The 24,148-nt window shown below is 40.9% G+C and overlaps 1 protein-coding gene across 6 annotated transcripts in view; it reads right to left on the minus strand.

Annotated features, from left to right (window-relative positions):
* Positions 1–9,735: 9,735 nt before the first annotated feature.
* SORCS1 (sortilin related VPS10 domain containing receptor 1) overlaps positions 9,736–24,148 on the minus strand; it is a 588,824-nt gene continuing 574,411 nt past the window's right edge. Inside the window, exons 25-27 of one of the 6 annotated variants that reach the window (XM_055354006.2) lie at positions 15,210–15,315; positions 14,932–15,092; positions 9,736–13,119 (exon numbers count right to left, since the gene is read on the minus strand). In XM_055354006.2, the coding sequence (XP_055209981.2) occupies positions 13,055–13,119; positions 14,932–15,092; positions 15,210–15,315 (332 nt within the window). In that variant the 3' untranslated portion in view covers positions 9,736–13,054. Of the gene's footprint in view, positions 13,390–14,931; positions 15,093–15,209; positions 23,529–24,148 lie in introns of those variants that run through there. The other 5 variants (XM_019035468.4, XM_055354009.2, XM_019035469.4 and 2 more) reach the window with 5 other exon arrangements.

A 24,148-nucleotide genomic window follows, 5' to 3' on the forward strand; every position in this document is an offset into this window, starting at 1 on the left:
GAACTCCTGGGCTCAAGCAGTCCGCCTTCCTCAGCCTCCCAAAGGGCTAGGATTACAGGCATGAGCCGCCATGCCTGGCCTCAAATGCTTTATTTTTCATGGGTTGAGAGACATCTCATGGCTTCAAACCATGGATTTTGTGGAAGTTATTTTTCTCACAGTTCTTGAACTTTTTTCTACTCATTCTAAGGATCTTGGCTGTGTTCTGCATAGAAGGGGATAGAGGAAGGTACCATGGAGAAAAGAACCAAGACTAGCAATGTGGCTTAGGAAAGAAGATGCAGGAGTCTTTGCTTTGCTGTTAACTTATGTGTTCATGAAGAAATTGTTGAAACTTGATCATATGAAGTGTTGGTCAAGTCGATGGTCTAGCATGATGCATAGTACATAATCAGCATCAAAAATACTTAGAGAATTACTTCTAATTTCCCTTTGAGCTCTAGAATTCTGTGCATCTATGATTCTAGCGAAGCAGTGCTGACTTGATTCTTAATATGGATATCCTCTGAGCTCTGAAAATTTGAACTCACGCTGAGTTACTTTCTGCCTCTGCTTCCCAGGAGTGGATGGCAGTCCCATTTGTAATGCCTCTGAAATTATGCAGAGTGGGCTGCTGTAATATGCTTAATAGACCATCCTGGTATCGCTTTTGTTTTGTTCCTACCACACATTCTACCAAAAAGAGCACATCTGCATATACACAAAGTATACAATCCTGCTGGGTTCACCAAAAAGTTTCATCTGCCTAAGAGTTCAAGGCAAGTTGATTACATGTTCACTCACTTTATTTGTTGTCCCCTAAAACTATGCAGAACTAGGACCAAGTCAGTGTTGATAACAAAGGAAAAACGATAATGTGGAGAATGTGGAGGGAAAGAAAGTGCAGATAAAAAATTCATTTGAACCTGATAACAAACGGGTGGTTGCTTTTATGTAGGTGGCCCTTCTTCATGCCAGTTTTGAGGGACTGTCAAAGAAGCTCTGAAATTACTAATCAATCCCCAGAGAATTTGGAGGAACTGGAATCCACTGTGTCCCAGAACCAGCGCCACCAAGGATTAAAGCATGTTACGAGTCACCAGTTCAATCTGGGAGGTTAGGATGCTTTTAGATGTGGGTCTGGTGTGCCTGAGATTAGCTCTGAACACATATTTTTGGTGAGTCTCAGCTATTACTTTGTCTTCACTGCATGGCTTAGATGTGGGGACCTGGCCTTTGCCTCAGTTTTTTGCTGAGACTCCAGATACCTGACAATGGCCCCTTGAACCCAGATACCCTGATTTGTCTCTGCCACCTTCTGTCCTACAGAGTTAGCCTTTGCCTACCTCCCATCCCAGGTCCCTTATTCATAACAGACTGATATTGATTATTGTGGATACCCAGGGACCACCTGGCTTACAACCACCAGCTAGATTGCTGACATAATCACTGATTGGAATCTTGAGGTAATGTGTTTCGCCTGTGGGCTTGGGCCCAGCACAGTCTATTAAATCAGACGCTACATGAAATTCAAGAAGTAGTCTCTCCGACGGGTCAGTCCTGCCCCACCAGTCCTCTCCTGCCTTGCCTTCTTATTCCTTCCCACTTGAGTTTCAAAATGCCTCATGACTCATCAGGACATCCCAAACCAGTTCTTTGCTGTTTGCAATAATACTGTGGGCTCTCATCAGTTAACAAAAACAAACAAATATATATATATATATATAAACAAAACCAACCAAACCAAAAAAACGCTTAGTAAAATGTTTTCAGATATAATAGAGCCACAAGGCTTCATTCTGTATTAAAGAAATTTTCCACTCATGGGCCAAAGTGGAGAAGGAAGGTCTTGCCCTGCAATGAGGCCACTGAAGAGAAAATTCATGCATGAGCATGGGAATTCCGTAGGGGATCCTATCTCTAATAGGTTAAGCCATATCTATATATATGGCTTATATGTAGCACTCTGGGTGCTGTATGAGCTGCTGGGTTTTGGATGACTTAGTGTTGGTATTTGGAAAATACTTACTTTATATCCACTTGTTTACTGAAGTGAGTAGCAAATATCAGTTCTTTAGTTCAAGAGAGCTTAGAAGGCCCACCTCCCCTGTGTACCATATCAACTAAGGTCGAATGGAATAAGTCTCTATTTGTGTAATTCAAAGTGGGGCTGAGGCAGAATCTGGTATATGCATTTACAAGAATAGCTCTTTTCCTCGTGTAAACTCTTTCCAACAACCACATTTGGAGCAGAGAACTGCATAAGCATGCAGTTTTGTTGTTTTGAACCATCTCTTATTTGCGGCTTACCTGTAGGAAGACTGGAGGAGTGTATGGGTAGAGTGAAAGAGGATTAGGAATCATGGGTTGAAATTCTGACTTTCCTACTTTACTGGCCATGTGATCTTGGACAAGTGAATTGAACTTTCCAGACTGATTATTTCCACATTATAAAATAAACATACCTACCTTAAAGTGTTTGCAGGTTTTAAATCATGTATTCCTTTATTCCTTATAACATAGTGAATGTACCACAAATCACCACCTTTGACTCTTCTCCTTTCCTATAGCCCATTGCCCTCTACTTATATCAAACTACTGATTCTTCTGTCTCAACACTGTTTAGACTATATTTGTGTAAATTCGAGAGGCTAAAAAGATATATTTACAGTACATTTGGAAATAACATCTAGAATGATGCACTAAACAAACAAAATAACTTTCTGATTTGCCTGCCATATTAAAACAAACCAAATCTGCCCTCCTAGATATCCTAGAAGCAATGTCAGTTTGTTTCTATAGAAAAATCCCATCTCAGGTCAATTATTTCCCATGTGCTTGCCAGTGTAGTACTTTAACCAGAGAGAGAGATTTTACCAACTTACATCTACCCTCCCTCTCCAGATGCCCAGATTTGATTCCATAAATCCCTAGGGACATCTATTAAATCCCAACCAGGAGAAAAGCTCTGCAGAGCAAGAAGGAAGAATTGAATCTTTTTCTGGGCATTCTTCCAGACAGAAACTTGGCTGCGCATGTCACTAAGGACAACTGTGTCTGCCTTGCTTTTGTGCCATCTGAAATGCAGCACACTGAAGAATTTGGAAAACAGTCTCCGTTGTATTGAGCAGTTTTCTGATTTAATCGAGCACGTAAGTGGGCTTTGATGTGGAACAGATCCAGTGGGGTTTCTAAGTTTCCCAAGCTTCACTGAGCCCACCTAGTTTTCAAGTCTTCTTGACCCACTCTTTGAGTTAGCTCAACCCTTCAATTATTATATACCCCAAAGAGGAGATTGACATATTATTCATCTTTTAGGAAAAAATACAGCACAGAAGAAAAGCGAGCATTTTGGTGTCATACAGACCTCCTACTCCATGATCATGATTAACAAGTGAATCACTTCAGTTCTCCAAGCTCCACTTTCACGAAATGTAAAAGAAGAAAACCATTCCTACTTCGAGAGTTTATGTGGATTAAATGAGATAATGGGTACACAGATGACACATTATATTCAAAATGGTAGCTGCTTTACTATTTTTTCATCATTCATATATTTTTCACTCACAACTTCCTTATTCTACACTTTTGCTTCATTCACATCTTTTATTTTTAGGTAACGTTTAACTGTGCGCTTGGGAATTAAAATTTTGGTAGTCTTTGCCCCTTTGCACTTAGTGTTCACATGTGCTCACACCAGTGTTTTTGGCCCTGGACTTTTCACTGAGACTTTGGCTCACTCACAACCTATCAGCATTGCTTCTGTGCCCTAGCCTTGGCCAATGAGAACCTCCTGCCTCCAGTTATTCGGCAGACACTTGGTGAGGCTAGTCTCTGTCATTTGTCAAGTGTGTGTGTTACGTATGTATGTGCATGTGAGGTATTATATCTTGGTGCTGTTATTAAGTAAGGTTGGCATTCTTCTTGTGGCTGAAAGGTGTTAAGGAAAGTGAGTGGCTGCGGTTAGGCAATTAAGAAGGCTGCTACACAAGTTAAAGCAAGGGTATCTTCCAGCAGGTTTGCATCTTCTCCCCTAGAAATAACTCTTCTGCCTTCACTTCTCTTGCTTACCCCAGTCATGATTACCGAGGAACAACAAAATCTTCAGACAGTATTGGTTGGCGATACTCAACACACAGTCAAGCAATGGGTCTAGGCCCATTAACAGCACATGTTTCTGTATGTTTATGACCCATAACTAACTACTATTACCATATTGTTGTTTTGTATCTATGCAACAGTGTTTACTTCTATGTGTAGCTGCACATATCTACATAATGTATAGGCTGGGCGCGGTGGCTTATGCCTGTAATCCTAGCACTTTGGGAGGCTGAGGCAGGTGGATCACCTGAGGTCGGGAGTTCAAGACCAGCCTGACTAACATAGAGAAACCCTGTCTCTACTAAAAATGCAAAATTAGCCAGGCGTGGTGGTGCATGCCTATAATCCCAGCTACTGGGGAAGCTGAGGCAGGAGAATCACTTGAACCCGGGAGGCGGAGGTTGCAGTGAGCCGAGATCGCCCCATTGCACTCCAGCCTGGGCAACAAGAGTGAAACTCCGTCTCAAAAATAAATCAATAAAATAAAATAAAATAATGTATAAATATATGTGCACACATATTTACCTTACACTTATACTGTAAAATGTTATTAATTACATGCATGTATATATATCTGTATATATATGTCTGTGTGTACATGTATATTACATATATACACATGGATCACAAAGTTTAACTGTTTAAAAATTTTAAACATTGGAAATTTCATGAGTTAAACTGCAGGTGCCATAATTGCAAAATAATATTTGTATCTCAATATGAATTTAAATTGATACACATAAGGTAAAAAATTGTCTTATCTAGAGAAGTTGTTTTTAACTTATTAAAGGAATTTAAGTATATGCTGTCAACAATTATGAATTTTCCTATCTTTTATATATTATTTACAATAATTACATAACTTAATTAGCAAATATTAGAATATCTTAGAAAATATATAAACAAAGATGAAGGGAATTAAAACACCCATAGTTTTACAAGTTAGAAATAACTTGTGTTAGTATTTTTCATCTCGTTCTGTCCTTATTTTCTGTACAAATTATACTATGAAAGTCTTAAACTCTGCTTTCTCTTAACATCACGTGAAAAATTTCTCATGTCCTTCTTTAGAAAAGAGTTTTAACAAAATTATATTTTATTATATGCATATATATTGTTTGTTAACTAGTTTATACATAGTGCTTACTGAATCCTTTTTCTGCATCTACAAGCTGTTATTAATATTCACATAAACAGAAAGATGTTATGAAGATAAATATAAATGCATATATTGAAATATTTTACTTAGTATTGTTTATAAAGTGTTTTATGATTATCTAGCGGCCTTGAATTTATTTTTAAACATTTCAAATCTTCAGCTGTTTTACTTTCCTTCAAATACTTCATAAATGTCTTTTTCACACCCTGTTTTTTTGTTGGTTTGTTTTTGGAGACAGTCTTGCTCTGTTGCCCAGGCTGGAGGGCAGTGGTGCAATCTTGGGTCACTGCAACCTCCACCCGCCAGGCTCAAACGATTCTCATGCCTCAGCCTCCTGAATAGCTGGGATTACAGGTGTGCATCACCACACCCAGCTAATTTTTGTATTTTTATTAGAGAAGGGGTTTCCCCATGTTGCCCAGGCTGGTCTCGAACTCCTCGACCTCCCAAAGTTCTAGGATTACAGGTGTCATTCACTGTGCCTGGCCAGCCATGTTTTCCTTTAACAAGGAGTTCTGACCACAACTTAACATTCTTTGGGTCAAAGCCTGTTTCTAAATATTTGTTGCTGGGGTAGGTGGAAATTGGATGATGTTCTAACGTCTGTGTAAGTGAATAGGGCTGCTGGTCCCTACACTGAAAGGTCTCAGGCTGAGGTGACAATTTTAATGAGGATTAGCACTATTTCCTTATCTTTTTCCTCTGCTGTCAAGTAGGGTTTCTTCCCTCTACCAGTACTTTTAAACTGCCACCTAAATTATAGTCAGTTCTGCTATCAAGCAGTTTTGAAAACATAAATTTGTTCTAATGTAATTGATATATTAAGGAAGAATTTGAGGATAATTCAAATGCTGTATTTGCTTATGCATAATTTTGTCAATGAGAAAAACTAGATGAATGCAGAAAACTGCATCCAGCTGAAATCAGCTGTGTAAAAGTACACAGAACACACACATACACACCCCTCAAACATCTACCAGCTGCGTCCACTTGCCTTGTGTATTACAGCCACATTATCTGTATTTGGTGTTGCAAATTTCTGTCTCATTTCAGGTAACTTCCCTTCTACCACTTCACAATAACTCACATGCTGTAGGCATTCCAACGCCCACTCTCATAAGCAAACTTCAAGTCTTTTTCAAGGTAAGTGTTTTGTGTATTTAACTATTCAGTGTGTGTAAAACCATGCTACCATTTTTATTCGGTTTGTACCTTTTTAAAAATGTGTCCGGAGACACATTACACTGAGATATGACAAAGTTTTGGTGTGTTGTGCCCCAGCCCCATCTTTTTTCCTAAGCTTTATGGGCTTTATTACACCATTTGGCATAGACGGATGATTTTGGAAACACATGTTACATAATAGTACAACTGAGTGTACAGATGATCTCTGGGAAAGACCCTGCTTATGTGCAATGGAAGAGCTATTTTCCCTTAAACTCAGAAACATTTCTAACTGTTGTTTAGTTTCAAAATTGTTTGTTTTCTGGGCGCGGTTGTTCTAAGGTGGCTTTTGAACATACTGGGACCACGCAGGTGTCTAAATGGCTGTCTCCTTTTTAGCCTTCAGATCCTGAAGAGGTTTTTGTTCAGCATCTAGACATTTTTGTTTCCGAGGACCAACTCTCCCCATCTCCCGCCCCCACCCCTAGTCACTCTGGCCGCCCTGTCACCTGTTTTATTTTTACATTTTGATATACTGAAATTATCTTATATGTTTGATGGCACTGCATATGTTACATTAAATTATATTATTTGTTCATTGTTCCTACTCAGGTATTACTTCATAAAGCCAGACATGTCATCTGCCTTGTTCACAGAAGATTCTCACTGCCTAAAACAGTGTCCACCACATACTGATCAATAAATATCTCTATGCTGTAAAACACGGGTCTCTTTTCGTGTGTTTAACACAAAAACTTTATAACAGCCATTTCCTTGTATTTGTCCATCTGGAATTATTTTGGACTTCCCTACTATACAAGCCTCTGACTAACACGCATTTTCATAGTACTGTTAACTCCTTGGGGAATAGGAAAACACATTATAATAGTAATCCAGAAATCAAACTCAGACCTTTGTTTTTTATGCTAGTTTCTAGCCATTTTTTTTTCTTCTTCTTAAACTGCAATTATTTCACTTAATGTCTAAGAATAGCTCTGGGAATACAGCAGCTTGAGTGGTAACAGAGACGGGCAGGGATATGTTGATTCTTGACAAACACCAACTGAACATGTAATTAGAGGTGCTAGCTGGGGTAGAGGAATCGGACTGTGAAGCCACCTCAGAGATCATCACTGAATAAAATGGACTTGCTCACAACACTAAGCTGAAAATCAAGGGCTGAGTTCCAGCAAACATTTATCTAGTGCCCCCTAATGGCAATGCCCAGTCCTAAATGCTGAAACAATAAAATGAATAAAATAAAGATCCTTCTGTAAACAAGTGTAGAATTTGGTGAGCAAGGCGTAAGTGCCACACATAAACATACAGCCAAGTTCTAAATATGTGATGTTTAAAGAAAAATACGTGAACATAGTCACAGAGAAAGGAGCACCTACTACGTACTATTTATTGTTTTGAGACAGTCTCACTCTGTCGCCCAGGCTGGAGTGCAGTGGCGCAATCCTGGCTCACTGCAACCTCTGCCTCTCGGGTTCAAGTGATTCTTGTGCCTCAGCTTGCAGAGTAGCTGGGATTACAGGCATGCACCACCACACCCAGCTAATTTTTGTATTTTTAGTAGAGACAGGGTTTCACCATGTTAGCCAGTCTGGTCTCAAACTCCTAGCCTCATGTGATCTACCTGCCTCAGCCTCCCAAAGTGCTGGGATTACATATTATTATTTTTTAGACACAAGGTCCTGCTCTGCTGTCCAGGCTGAAGTGCAGTGGCATGATCATCGCTCACTGCAGGCTGGAACTCCTGGGCTCAAGCAATCTCCCCCAACCCCTCGCCTTGGCCTCCCATAGCTCTGGGATTACAGGTGTGAGCTACAGTACCTGGTGCATTTGGGGGAGATATATTGGTTATGATATGGGCTGGCCATGAAAGGGGTGCTGTGCCAGTCACCTGCCTGTGTTCTCTCAAATCCATTTCCCACTCCCTCGCGGTTCACTTTGTATTCCAGAAAACAACATTTCCCAGGCTCCACAGCCCACTGGCTTGTGGCTGGGTTTGTGCAGTTAAAAGGATCGGCAACAGCAGAGAAGACCAGAGCAAGGGAAAAAGCAAGCTACTTCTCCCTACCCCTCTGCTTGGGCAGCATCACAGGACAGGTAGCAGTCACGTCTCCTCCATGTCTCCAGCTCCTGCCAGACAAGTCCTCCATGACTTCAGCTTCAACCTGGTGGTCCTGACTCCAGGGCTCTGGTAATACCCGGATCTCTCCAGCACAGGGAAGTGAGAGGCTTCCTATTGAGGCTGATCTTAGAGTTGCCTCACCTGCTCCTATTTGGTATTTTTGTGCTTCCATTAACCCAGCAACACATTTTCTGTATTAACTCCCCTCTGTTTGACGTGTATAGGGATGCTGTCTGTTTGTTTGCCTGACACAGGTGATACATTGCTCCTGATAGGAAGGAGGTGCATGGGCTCTGGCCTGGAAAGGAATAAACATTCAGGAATTTAGTCTGTGGGAATGGAAAGGTTAAGGGCCACCTAAAGTAACAGGAAGTTTCACACATGCTGAGATTGAGCTGAGGCAACACCACTCTGCGTCTCGGAGGCCTTGGGGAAGGCTAGGGAGGGTTTTATGCCTGTACAAACGTTTCAGCCAAATATCAGCACCAAATGATGCCCAGGGAGAAATGCCACTTACGTAGGCAAGCCACAGGGCTGAAAAGATGGATCCAGTCTACCACGTTATTTCCTGCTAACTTTAAATCAAATATTTGGGATTCTTGGGGAATGACTCACCCATAGTATTTGGAAAGGCAGAGCTGGAAGGGATCTTCTTCTTTCAAATTATATGAACAAGAGCACTAAAGCTCTTATATGTTAAAATGATTTGCTCAAGGTCACACAGCTGGCATAGCCAGAGGCGAACTCCTCTTTCCTGATTCCAGGTCCACAGCTGTTTTTACTCATCTGCTGTTTTTTACCACTCCCCATGTTTCAGTTCATTCCATGCAGGTTCGGTCCTTTGGTAACCACAAGGTTATGAACAAATTTGAATGGGTTTGTTCCCCATCAATAATTTCTAATTCTGAACTAATAATAACGAGCACGTACTCATTCCAAAATAACCAGTTTGGACTAATTTTTAAATCGAAGTAATTTAATAAACATTGTATAGTTAATTGAAATGCAGGTAGAATTCAGGTAGTACATACATTCTGCCTTGTTAGTAAAAAAACAGCCAAAAACCTCAAGCCTGTGTTTTTACTATTTCTTATGCAATTAGCCTTTATGAAATCCTATACATGCAACACTTCTATATTTAGAATGAACACCAAGGGTTTAGGATTAAAAAAAAAATACCTGAGGCAAAGACTTTAGAGACATTATCTGTTTAATAAATATGATTGTAAAAGCAATAAACAAGAGCAATTATACATTACACTACATAGTATTTAACAAAAAATACATCAAAAAAGTCATTTTAAAATTAGAAGTAGTTCCAATACTATAAGAAAACTTTCTTTTTTTTTTTTAAATTGGCTTCCTATAAAAATAAGTCGGCAAATGAGAGATTTCAATGCTCAGTTGGATTCCTGGAAAACACAGAACAGCTGCCAAGCACCCCATTGCTCTCAAAGTTGCTGTTTGGAACTTCTGAAAAAAAAGCAAAGCAAACCTCTGCATTTTGGACAGTGAATCCAATTAAAAATAAGGCAAGGTAGAAAGTGTTGCTTGGGTGGTTCAGGGTAGAACATGCACAGTTTGCCTTCTGGGATTTTGGAAAACGTTGCAGTATCCGATTTTTAGCTTGCCCTGAATCTTACCTTCCACATACATCCCTCCCTACACACTCCTCTGACCTTAAGCCCACCAAACTCCTTGTGTGTTTGCACCTGCGATTAGCGAGTAGGTAGGCACTTAGGTCCCTCCCATTTGTAGGCTCTCATTACTGCCTTCTGTTTGAGATTCAGCTGGAATGGCCTAGTACAATGGTTCTCAAACTTCAGTATGTACCACAATCACTGGGAGGGCTTGTTAAAATAGGTGGCTGGGCCCACTATCACTTAGCAACAGAGAACACCACTATTCATCCCCTAGGGTTTCTAATTCAGCAGGTATGGGGTACGGATCCAGAATCTGGATCTCTAACAAGCCCGAGTGATAGTGATACTGCTGATCCAGGTACCACACTTTGAGAACAACTGGCCAAGGTCATAAGAACAATGAGGTCCTCCTCTCTGAGCAGCACCTTGCCTCACTAATCTCCTACAGATGGGAGGGAGCTTTGAGGAGAGGCACATGAGGATCCTGGAGATGCTGAATCTCTAGCTGGCCATCTTTGGTCACTTCCCAAAATGCCAGGCATCTCATGTCAACCTCTATTTTTAATTAGGATTTACAGCCCATTCTTCCCTATGTCTTTCCATTCATTTATTTCTTCAACAAATAGTTTTCATACTACTACTCTAGGCAAGGCACTGTGCTAGAATAAGAGTGTTATTCCTCTTTCATACTTTTCTAATTAAAATGAATTGAACTGCAACTCTGAGGACTCCCTGTGCTGGTTTGAGTGAGCCTCTTTTGATTTTCCAACATTTTGTCTTCCAGATTAAATTTCGGAGGCTCCAACTGAAGAGGATCAATGAGGATGTTTCCTATGAGATAGGAAGCCTGGCAGGTTGGGGATCAAGTGAGTTCTACAAATAGGTGACTGCCTCAGGCCTAGCCCATTTCCCAGATTCATATGGGGTATCCTCAATCATAAACATCTCTGCCTGACAAACTTCTGACAGCAGCTTTGCTATTCTTTCTATGCCTGAACTACATGAAGTCATGGACATCAGGATCTTTAGGACACCCTCATTATCACCAGGGCCTGTGTTATACCCTGTTGGCTTAGGGACATAGCAAAGAAGGAGGCTGAGCATACTAAGAGGTTTATCAGAACTTCTTTCTCCTACAGTTTATAGTGGGCTTTGCCCAGTCCATAATACTAAAGGGGCCTCTGCTGAACAGGCTTTTGTTTCCCTCTTTCTCTGAGCCTTCTTTCATGATTACCCTGGGAAAAATGGGGTTTCTTCATGCTTTGTGCCAATCCTTTTTGCCAATCAGTAACTTTTCTCCTTTATACAGACCTAAATCTTTCCTTTAATGATACTATGATACTCAGAGGTCAGAGAGCACACATGAAATCACTGGGATCATCCTAAATAATCAAACTCTCACCCTAATGTAAGACAAGACCCCCATTTATTCTCTCAGACTGTTTGACACTCTTAAACACAAAGTCCATTAACCTGTTTCTCCTTCCAGTTAAAATCAGTTTTATTTCACAAACATTTCTATTCTATTGTGAGAGTGGCAATACCAGGTAACAGCAACCATCACAGGAGGAAACTGCCCTGCAAAATTGTCACACATTCAAAACATTTCTCACAAGAATCTTCTGGAATCAGATCGCACGAGATTTTCGTTAAGGTGTGAGAACACCACAATTCATCTCTATGCTTTCTTTTCCAAAGTACATGGCCAGGTTTGAATTACTTTGCATATATCAACTCTTTCGCATACAGTATATGTTTCCAGGTGGGAAAAAGCAGGGATATTTGAAAAAGGCAGGTTCTAGAGGAAAAGACAAAGATACATGAAACTGAACCCTGCTGTGCAGGATGCAGCAAGGTCCATGGGCACAGAAGCTGGCATGCTTGGGAATGTACAAAACTGACAAAGGGCTCAGAAACTTGCGAGTAGTGGGGGCAGGGGCGGCACAGGCCAGGCCAGTATTTAGGAAACGTCAGGGTTAATGTCCAGAATCTAGCAATATGTTTGGGAAGAGAAACTGAGAACAGTTGAAGGACAACTTACTTGGGGTTTGGAGGGAAGAGATTCAAAGATATCAACAGATCATGGTCACACATGGATGACAAACAAATGTGGAGACAGGACAATGGGTAACTAATGGGATTCCATTTCCTACTGCAGTTGGGGCAGGAGTAGGGAAAGCTGCAAGGGGAGACAATCATGGTGGAAAGAGGTGAACAGGAAACCAAGGTCCGTTTCTGACATGCTTTGCCTCCCTGCCTCCCTTCCTTCCTTATTCTACCGGCACAAAGGGATCTTCAACTCGCATCTTTGTTCCTGTGGCCACAGAGAGTGCAGAAAGCAGCCTTGTGGCCACTGCTGACCAACAGAGCTACCAAAGCTAACTTAGAAGGGAAATGACAGTATGGAAAGTGGAACAGAGAAACAGCTCAGGGTTTCAAACTCCTGTGCACGTCTTTGTGTCTTATGAAAGGAGCTGGGGTAGCTAATCCACCCATCAGCCTTTAATGCTAAAATAGCTGATAAATCTAGAGCCAAGAATATTTCCGAAAATACATGCAGATTTCCTTGGCCTATATATGTTATGAATTTTCTACAAACACGACCGATCAGAAAAAAGAGAGAGAAGAAGAAAGAGGGAGAGGGGAGTGTTTTCCATTAAAATAGAGCACCTGTACACTGCCCCTCCAGACATGTTCTCAGAGTATCGTCCACATGCACAGGCTTAAAGCTAAAAACCCTTGTTGTCTGTGTCTGAAGGATTAAAAAGTCCCGATGCAGTGAGTGTTTGTTTGTTTGTTTGGATTTTGATTGTTTATATTTTATGTTTTGTTTTGTTTTGTTTTGTTTTTTTTACTGGCGTCCTCCATTCAAACATTTACATAGGTAGGGATTTCTTTTGTGCTTTGATTCTCAGCAACTATGGAAATACTTCCTGGCAAAATAGGAAACAGAACAACAAAGGAAAGAAAAAAAACACAAAGTTAGTGGTCATGAAGGATGATGTACTTGACAAGAGCGAAATTCTTTCCTGATCAGCAGGTCGCCTGTAGCCTTTGGGGGTTTTCCTTAAATTGCATACTGTGCCCCAGCAGATCCCCGCTTTGGCGTTGAAGGCGGAGTGGCGTGTCTTGCTCTTTGCAATCGGAGAGATGAGTCACCAGGTTGAGTAGAAGGGGAGGGAGGGGAGGGTAAAGCTACTCTCCTAAGAGAAAACGTGTAACACTTACTCATTTAATGACACTGGAAAGGGAAAGGTGTCAGAGACTTTGCAATGTGCTGTGATATCTTCCTGGAGAAGGAGGAATTACTACTTTAATAAAGCAAACAGAGGCTGTGCTTCATACCCTACGGAAATGCGACTGAGAACCAAATGATCCCCAAAAATGCACTTAGAAGCTTTAGGAATGAGTAGACAGGGTGAATGCCTCTCTGGACTTGAAGGCAGAAAAGACTTTTTTCTTTTTAGCCCCAAGCAATCACACATTTATTACCTTGCCTCTCCAAATAAAAGAAAGTGCACTGTGAAAATCGGACACCAGATGTGACTGCAGTTGTTATCATTATCTATGATAGGAGCCAGTCACTGCATTTACATTTCCCCTTAACACAGCCACAGACCTTTCCCATATTCATTTAAAGAGGGTTATGTTTCCATTTACATACTCATTGTTTTCCAAGTAAGATTAAAAATTTTATGTAAAGGCCTTCTAGGTGGTTTGGCATTATCACATTAGAGTGGAGCATGAATGGTTATATAATAATTTATTCACTGTTGTCAGCAATGCAGGATCTAGATGTAAACATATAAGGAAAAGGCTTCAACTCCTAATGCCAACAGACAGGAGGAACCAAACAGAGAAATGGACCAGCAATAGTGGCTTCATAGGTTTGTCTAGCTTCCTGGAAAATTTCTGCTGCAATAAATAGCAGAATCTAGCAAGTGAATGTCAGATTCTCTATACCTCGTTGTTGGATTCCCGTGCCTACTTCACAGGCAGAGAGAGAGCCATTGAAATATGAGAAAGTCCATTTTACAACTTCTGGTAAGGGACAGTCAAAAAAGAGGAAGAAATTTGCTAATCTGCTCTGTAATAGTCTCACCCACCAGTGATCTCTCTCAGGATGCCCCACTGCCTGGATGTCTGCAAACATTATGCCTCTTGTCCTCAATCTTAGGTTCCAAATCTCCTGAGGGAAAGTTCCTAGACTACCAATAGATGTAAAAAAAAAAAAAAAATTCCCTGGATGATCAGGCTGGCCACTCTCATTATGTCACTCCTCTACTGGTGTTCCAGAGCAGTTTGCCCTCCTTAGAGCTGTATCCAGTTAAGGCTACCATGTTTCATTCTAGTCAATACATACCGTGTCCTGCAAACCCTGCCCAGCCCTCTGGTCCACCAGCCTTAGCCTCTGAGGCCTCTCCTTCTTATATACTATTAAAGCAAATGCTTTGCTCTTTGCCCATAAACATATAACATTTTAACATTTTAAGCCCAATATTTTAGGGAGGGTTTTGCAAAAGGAGGAATAAACTAATGAGAGAAAAAAACTAGATAGAAGCAAGAGGTTTGTGTGTTTTTCCCCCATCCCAATGAGAGGAAGCAGGGAAAAAGCCATCTTAGCTGTTTCTCTCAGGGGTGTTAGAGCAAAAGAAAGTGGTTATGTCAAGCCAGAAAGGGGTTAGAGAGAGAGTCAGCCATTGCCTACTCAGCCGAACAGCTGATGGCTACTGGGAATCATTTACCTATGAGCTGGGATTCCACCTTCTCATCTATAAGCTGGCCAGGCCTCCTTAGTTCAGTCTGAGGGACATTGGGCCTGCTTTCAGAGTGACTGACTGGACTGATCATCTCTTGTTCTTTCTCATTCTGCATCTGGGCATAAACATTAATCCCCGGGATCTTCCTAAAATATTAACAGAAACCATCACTGCTATGCACATCACTGTAACACATGCTTCTGAACCTGTCAGGGAGAAGGAAGAGGTCAGGGGTGGGGGAACGTGGATAGAGGGACACGCACCTTTTAAACCTGTAGATGACGAACACTGCCAGCCCCACAAACACCACTGAGAGCAGCATCAGCATGGCAGATCCACTGTGGGTTGGAGTGAGGTCCACCAGGGGGGCTTGTGGGGGAAACAGAGCAGAGAAAAATGAGCAGAGAACTGGGCAGGTGAGACTCTATGAGAGGCTCAAATGTTTCACACACAAGCATGGTAAGTCCCGGAAAACCATGCGGGAGATACACACAAGATGCATGTCACATGGCTGACATGGGATGCATCTGAGCCCACCCCTACTCCTACCCCAAATGTTCCTGCTCTGCAGCAGAGCAATGAAAAGCACAGACCCCAGGGCCAGGCTGTCTGGATTCAAGTCCCACTCTAACTAGCTATGTGGTCTTGGGCAATTTGCTTCACCTTAATGTACCTTATGTGGTAAAATAAAAATAATGGTATATACTTCATTGGGTTCTTATGAGGATTAAGTGAGCTAATGTATGTTACGCATTGAGAAAAGTGCCAGGAACATAGTAAGTCATGTACCTATTAGATTTCATTTCTACTGCTGCTAGTATTATTATTATTAATCAATATTTATAATATAATAATTATATTTTATTATACTCTGAGTGTAAGCTTTTTTCCACAAAGCAAAACAGATTGCCAATAAAACCACCTGCAGGAATATATTTGTGAATTCAACCACCCCGTCACCCCTACTCCAGTAGTTGTCATGTGAGAAAAATAATTGGAAAGTTGTCATACGTGAGAGAAAGAACAGCAAAGTGATGGAGCATGCTTGTATTTTTGTACGCAGGAAACTGATGGCCAAGTGAGTATTTCACGAGGGTAGCCGCTGAGATGCTGAAGGAGAGATATGCCACCTGGCTGTCTCCACAATTTCCCAAAAGCTCTGACAGCCCTCCCCAAGATGCTCCAGCCTCTCAAACACAGTGAGTTTTTCTCTCAGACAAAACAGAAGCCTCTGCCTCCATAAAAGAGTCTCCCTCCCTGAGTTTCCCCTTAAGGTGCAGTCTGGAAAACACTTCTCGCCACCTCTCCACCTTCCCCCATCTCACAGTCAAACCTGTTGTACCTGTAGACTTTGCAATTAATTTCTACCCTCTTAAAAGCTGACATTTTGCAAATGTAGTGCAGCTCATGCATAAAAGACAAGCCACATGTACTCCAGGGAAGCCTTGGTGCTGACCTTTACCTTCCATCAACTTAAGCAAAGCCTGATACCCAGAAATACAGGTGACCTTTAATCACCATTTTCTGTGGTTTTCTCTGGTGTGAGCCGAGAGGGCAACATTCTAGTCACCCAGGTAAAAAAGTTCAAGAATAAGTGGCTATAATACTGATGGTCTCAGACAAGACTCTCAGTTGCTTCTGCTCTGTCTGTTCTTTTCAGGATTACATCTCGGCCACTCTGTATTGATACTGGAAAGCATATTCCATCTAACCACATAGTTTTGGTGAAAAATGAAAGCCACCCCTTCCTTCTCAGAAAACAGTCATTTCAGGAGAGTCGGCTTTCAGGAGGCACTGAATATAAGGCACCCCCCCGCTATTTTCTCTCCCCTGTAAGTCAAACTTCACCTCAGTTTTGAAATGGGAATATGTAAGTTTGTGTGTAAAAGATGGGTGGGGTCCCACTGCCGTGGAACGCCCAAGGCAAATTTTCTTTTGGTTCAAAATTAGAAAACAAAGCTCTCAATGCCATCGGCAGAGAGGTTCAGAAATTCTTCAGAACTCACCCTGCAACTGGTAGGATGTCATCAGGGGAAGAGAACACCTTCCATTTGTCATAGACATTATCACAATTGATTTTCACAAATGGAAGGCAGTGACTATGATCCCCATTAAACAGATAACAATGAAGTTCTCATTGGTTAGTGTTGTTTTAAAAGGACTTAGTACTTACCAGTAAACGGAAGAACCAAGACTTGAACCTGAATCGTCATACATATATACACACACACACACACACACACACACACACACACACACACACACACACACTTTCTATATACTCAATCCTGGGCTGATTTCAGTAAAAGACATATTTCTGAGGATGGGGATTAGGACTAAGACTATAGCACAAAAAGCAAATTAACAAGGGGCACAAGTTAAAATACTAAGTTTTAAAAGGAGCAGTAGGAATAATAAATCATGTACTCTTAGGTTTGGAAGACAGGTATGTGTATACATATATGCATACGTGTATATATATGTATGGATATGTATGTGTGCATGCAAACACACACACACAGAATACAGAAATGAAGCCTCATGTACCTACCACTCAGCTTCAACAACCATCAACCAACAGCCAATCTTATTGGATCCAGTCCCCACAACCTCCAACCACTGGATTATTTTGAAATAAATCTTGGAAAACTTATAATTTAACCACCTATAACTCTAAAAGATAAGATCTCTCTCTCTCTCATCATTATCACAATACCATCATCACATCAAGGAAATTATATTAGGAAGATGTTTTAAAGGCAATATTCTACTGCAAACCCTTAATTTGTCAGGGAACAATGGAGGCTCGGAAGGGGCCACAGATGATTGGGATGGTTAGAGGTTGAAATAAAGCTAAACTTTTCACTCCTAACTAAATGCTCTTTCAGCATAACCAGAATACCAGTGATATGAAGCAACTAAGAATACTGAGCTTGCTTGAAAAGGTTGGCATTTGAAATAAATGGAAAACTGAGAGAAAATTACTTTGTCCAAGCTGTCGGCAACACAGCAAACTCGCATATGCATGCATGCACACACACAAACACATACATACACACACACACACACACACACGAACCTTTTCCCTTCTCTTTCCTTCCTCCTATCTCTCCCCATCCCCAGGTTGTCTTTCAATTCTAAATCATTTACACTTAAATCATCATTCTTCAACAAGCAGCATTAACACTGTTAAGTAATTAGCATATTATTCTGGGAAAATGAACTTCTGTATCCCAGTTCTAAAATGTGTGTTATCCATTCACCCTCCCCATCTCTGCATCAGTCAGTCATTTCTCAGAGGCAGGAAGCAGGAAGCAGGAAGCAGCCAGCAGCAGTGGCCAGAGACTGACTACCACTGCCCTCTGTGTTCCGTGGGTGGTGTCTGCTTGCTGATCGGTGCCTGAGTATAAACGGACCTATTATTGCTCCATACAACAGCAGCTGCATTTCTTAGTTTGCCCAGCACTTAGGTGCATTTGTGTGTGTTTTGCTGAGGGATGGAAACTTGTGATAAATGGGCTTTAGCTTGTTGTGTGGAATTAGCATACATTAATCCCTTTCCAGTTTCAGCTTAAACAAGGTAGACGTGTAGGGGAAAGTGCTGAGCAGTTTTTTTGCCATTATTCATGCACAAAGTAAAACATGGATACCAGCAGTACTCCAAGTGACTCAACATTTTTAAGCCTGCGTACTTGCACATATCATTTCTAAAATCCTTTGAGGAATTTGGAAATGCATTGAATTTTTATATTTTATTCATGAGGACCTGGGATGATAATAATGGGAACGCTTACGATAATAACAACAATTTTCTTGTGAAAAGTGACTGCCACGTAGTAAGTGCTAAATAAATGGTTATAGTTGTATGCATGAGAACAAATTCAAAATTCCACATTTGGGGTTAAGTAATGATATGAGCCCTTTTCAGAATCAAACCTGGCTCTGTCACTTACAGACTAAGTGACTTAAATTAAATCTCAGTTTCCTCATCTGCAAAATGGAGACGAAACTAGTGTTTAGTCTAGAAATTTGTGAGATTAAAATGAGATGGAATTTATAAAGTACTGTCATAGTATTTGGGACAGACTACATGCCCAATATTTCTAACATTGTCATATTATTGCTATCATATTTCTGAAAGTGTATTCTTCTACAGAAAAAAAATCCTGAAAAATGATGACAGTTCCCTGGTGAGATAATTTGGGGCAATGATACATACAACATTCCCCATATGGAGATTCAAAATGCACATCAGTATATTAAATGATCACAGCAGCCCTTGCAGAAAAGAACACATTTAACTTTACCATAGTCTTTCATAAACTCATTTGACCACAGACCCTTTGCAGAACTAGGTTCCACATAACACTCTAGGAAATGCCTCTCCCCAGGCACTGCTTTCCCTGTTGCTGCAGTTTTTTCGTTTTGTTTTGTTTTAGATGAAGTCTTGCTTTGTCACCCAGACTGGAGTACAGTGACACAATCTCGATTCACTGCAATCTTCTCCTGTGTTCAATCAATTCTCCTGCCTCAGCCTCTGGAGTAGCTGAGATTACAGGCACCTGCCACCACGCATGGCTAATTTTTTTTTTGTACTTTTAGTAGAGATGGGGTTTCACCATGTTGGCCAGGCTGGTCTCGAACGCTAACCTTGAGCGATCCACCCACCTTGACCTCCCAAAGTGCTGGGATTACAGGTGTGAACCATCGCACCCGGCCCCCCTTGCTGCAGTTTTGCCCTTTGCTCGGTTTATTTCCAAGTTTTAAGGTCAATAACATGGTAGCATCACCCAGTGAAGCCATGCAGAACAATCTTATTGTTGTCCAGTGTTCACTTTCATTCTATCAAAAGGACATTCCTGGAGAACTGCTACTTGCACTATGACCCCGAAACTTTCAACTCTAATTCTAATCCAAGAGTTACTGTTTTCAGGATGTTGTAGAAGTAATTTACCATACCTTGATATTCTTTTTTCCTCTCCTGACCCCAAAGTAGACTCAATTCAGGCTTGAGTTATATGCCTTGAATATCACAAAATCCATGTGGTCTGAAATATTTTTTCAGAAATTACAGTGATATGGGAATAGCACAGAGAAAGTTTATCCAGAATGCAGAATAGGCAGAAAGGCTTCCATTTACAGAACACTTTCAGTTGTCCAATGGGCCTTCCCTCCATTTAGAAACAAATCCAATCATCAGAGTCTTAAAGTTTCCTACGTTATTGGGAAAAAGCCACAAGACTGCAGACTAGACTAGGTGGGAATTTCCAGGGAAGTCTCTTGTTAAAGTAGCCAATTGGGAGGCCATTAGACTGAGGCAGCTCTGGCGTCCTGGGTTCCTATGTAACCAAACCAAAACCCAAGTAAGAGTAAACAGTCATATTCTAGGAAAACAAAACTTAAGCTTAATCAATTAGAAACCACTAGCTAATATCTAATGAGAGACTTTCTACTAGAATTATCCAAAGAAGGGTATTCCTCCATTTTAACCGATCAAATATTTTCTTTGCCTAGCTTTCACCTTCACCCCATAAAAGCCTCATGCCTTTTAGGGAGCCCTAAATCAACTGTGGTCTAGTGCTAATTGATTAATGAATCATTGTTTGCCCAAATAAACTCTTTAACATTTTAATGTGTCTCAGTTTGTCCTTTAGTAGCTCTAATGACAAGTGAAGCATTGTTTCTGAATTTAAACTGAGGGTGAATCTTCAGTAATCTCCAGTGACAGGGAGTTGAGGTCACTTGGCCAAGTAATGACAAACATCAGTAACTCCAAGACCAACCATCATCATAATAAACAGACAAGAGGAGAAGAATGACTTACAGTTTTCTAAGGTTGGAAGGTGATGATTTCTGGCTACTATGTGAAATATTCCTCAAAGTGTAGTTTACGGACTACCTGAATCAGAATTACTTGGAGCACTTGTGAAAATATTGTTAGCTAGGCTTCACTTGAAAAAAACATGTATAGTCCAAAAAAAATTAGCCAGACATGGTGGCAGGCGCCTGTAGTCCCAGCTACTCGGGAGGTTGAGGCAGGAGAATGGCATGAACCCTGGAGGTGGAGCTTGCAGTGAGCCGAGATTGTGCCACTGTACTCCAGCCTGGGCAACAGAGCGAGACTCTGTCTCAAAAAAAAAAAAAATGTATAGTCTTTGAGAGTAGGTCTCCAAAATCCATATATGTGACAAGGTACATAGGTAATTATTATGTATAACAGTTTGAGAATACCGCATAGCAGGCCCCAGATATTCTCACTCATAAAACTTCCAGTCCTGTCTTTAGGGCATGCCTGACTTTTATATTTTCTGGATCACTAAAACAAAGCAAAAATACCCCCCTACACACACAAATGTGCCCCTTTGCTGTTGATAGTAGCTCAATCTGGTGATGGCTCCAGAAGAAAGTTTGTTAAACTACCTAAAAGCATCTCAAGTCTCCCCTAAGTGAGCAGTCAGCCTCATGTAGATATGGATTACATTGCTGGCTCAATCCTCTACCCTTCTCTGTGTCTAAACTTTGTGCAATGAGTTTGAAGCTTGTCTCACCTAAAAGGCAAGAGGTAAAATCTGTTTCTTCATGTCTTGAATCTGAGCTATCATTATAATCTGCATCTGGCAATGGAATGCAATGGAAGCAATGGTGTGCTAATTGTGAATTTCACGGCCTTGCATACCTCTGCTTTTTCTATTGGAATCCTACCACTGCCATGTGTGAGCAAGACCAGAACAGTCAAAGGATGAAAGGCCATGTAGAGGCCAGGTATATTATTCCAACCAAAGCATGCTAGAGCAGCCTGCAGGCAGGTGACCCGTAACATGTGAGACATACCAGCCAAGATCAGCAGAGCTCCCCAACCAACAACCCATAGCTGATTGCAGACAGACAAGTGAGTGTAGATAAGACTAGACGCATAAGCAAAAATAAATGCTTACTATTAAGCCACTGAACTTCTAGGTGGTTTGTTACATAGCAATAGCTTATTTACTTTCCTCAAAAGTCTCCTTCAACTGGTTAAACATTCAATTACCAATTATTACCTTTGAGCTCCACATTAGCCAATTTTTGGTATAGTCTTCTATCCCCACTCTCAGGGTGGCAGGGTAAAAGTAAGAAGACCATACACATTATTTTCAAAGATAAGACACTTTAAGAATGAAAGGGGGTGCTATTAAAGCTTATGCTGATATAGCATAGATAACCCAGGACAGTCCTGATCACTCTAGGTATAAGAAACTTGGTGTCTAAAGGGTAGCTTGTCCTATGTTCTGGCATCTTGTCTGTATTTTATATGTGTTATCCTTCCCCTTTGCTTTACTTTTTTTTTTTCTTTTTGCTAATTTCTCTTGACTATCTGCCTTGCCTTCCCCTGGGAAACTGCATTTCTGACGCATGTTTGTGCCCCTGTTTCTGTTCATCTGACTGTTCCTTGCTGACCATTCTCTGCCCAAGAGTTTCCAGACATATCCTCTAGCCTGGCTAACTCAGTCTAGTTACCCTGTAATCATTTCAGCCCCTTTTACGGTCCCCCGTAATCTCAGAAAAAAAGAAATGGTGAAGAAAGAATTTATTAGAAGCTAGGCCAGGCACGGTGGCTCATGCCTGCAATCTCAATGCTTTGGGAGGCTGAAGTGGGTGAATCTCCTGAGGCCAAGAGTTTGAGATCAGCCTGGGCAACACAGCAACACCCTGTCTCTACAGAAAATAAAAATATTAATTGGATGTGGTGGTGCTTGCCTGTAGTCCTAGCTACTCGAGAGGCTGAGGCAGACAGATCGCTTGAGCCCAGGAGTTCAAGGCTGTAGTGAGCTATGATGTGCCCCTGCCCTCCAGACTGGAAAACAGAACTAGATTCTGTGTCTAAACGAAGCCAATGAGCAACCTCATTGCTGCACGCTGGTAGGTAGATGAAAATATCACATTTAATCATATTGCGGGGAGGGATATATTTAGATATATATCTACATGATAAACCCACTATTGTTTATAACACCATAATGATTAAATAACTATGAAAAGCCGCTGGGTCTATGTATCTGTGCAACTACCTAATTACTTGAAGATAAAAAATATATTTATTTTGGGGAAAAATAAAAGGAAGAAAAATAAAAGGAAGAAAACATATCAGTACCACGGCTTTACTTAAAAAAGACTTGTAAATGATTACTATGTAGATAATACGGTGACCGAAAACTAAAGAGACAGATAAACTTACTGGCTGTGGAAGAATTTCACCAGTACTAATTTCATCCCTAAATGGAAAATGTTACTGCAACAATTTACTTCACTTTACAGTTCAGAGTTCCACAACTCCTATTTGGCATCTGCATCCATAATGTTGTGGCTGAGATTATATTGTAGTTTCTAAAACTTCTTGACGAACGGTAATTCTCCCTTCAAGTGGAAAGTCTTTTTCTCAATGTGAAATTGTAGTGCAGAATTCATGATGTATCACGACCTAGGTTGAAATTTGAAGTTTCTTATTCCCTCCCAAATTTACTCATAACACATCCAGTGGTAGCAACTGAAGCCTGGAAATATTAATTCTCTAATATCTCTGTGATAACATCTTTTTATTACACCTGCAAAAGAAATTAAACCAGTCAGCAGCAGCCATAGAGGCCAAGATAACACAAGATAACAGTTTTATTAAAAAACCCACACATACCCTTGACAAAGGACAGTTTTCCTGAACCGAGCAGTTTAAATAAGGCAACTGATAGACAGGAGGAGGTAGATGCAAAGTTCCTGTGTATTTTTTTGGAGGGGGGGGGTCATGTTTTTTTATTTAACCTGAGGTTTGAGGCTCTTCCTTTGATAAATATTAACCCTTTACCATTTTTATAATGTGCGTTTATCCAGAACTCCAGATGAACAGCGACCAAACTGGAAAGCCCAGCGTAGGGCAACCTCTGAATTCTGAAATATGTACAGACATATAGTGAAATGTAGCTGTATCATTTTATGCTCACACTGGCACATGAACAGCATCTAGATAATATTATTTGTTTAACTCTCATAGAACTCACGGCTGTTCAATTACATCTGCCATTAAGATTCCAGTTCACACTTTAATCATGTTTCAACTGCTTCATGGCCACAGCTCTTGGCTGGCCTTTGCCATTCATCTAGATTATGGATTTAATATGCCCCAGATTCAGGGGCATGTTTCATTTTCTCCCCCTTACTCATTGTCATTTGC

The sequence above is a fragment of the Gorilla gorilla genome, chromosome 8 (assembly GCF_029281585.2).
Source record: "Gorilla gorilla gorilla isolate KB3781 chromosome 8, NHGRI_mGorGor1-v2.1_pri, whole genome shotgun sequence".
NCBI classification, from domain to species: Eukaryota; Metazoa; Chordata; class Mammalia; order Primates; family Hominidae; genus Gorilla; species Gorilla gorilla.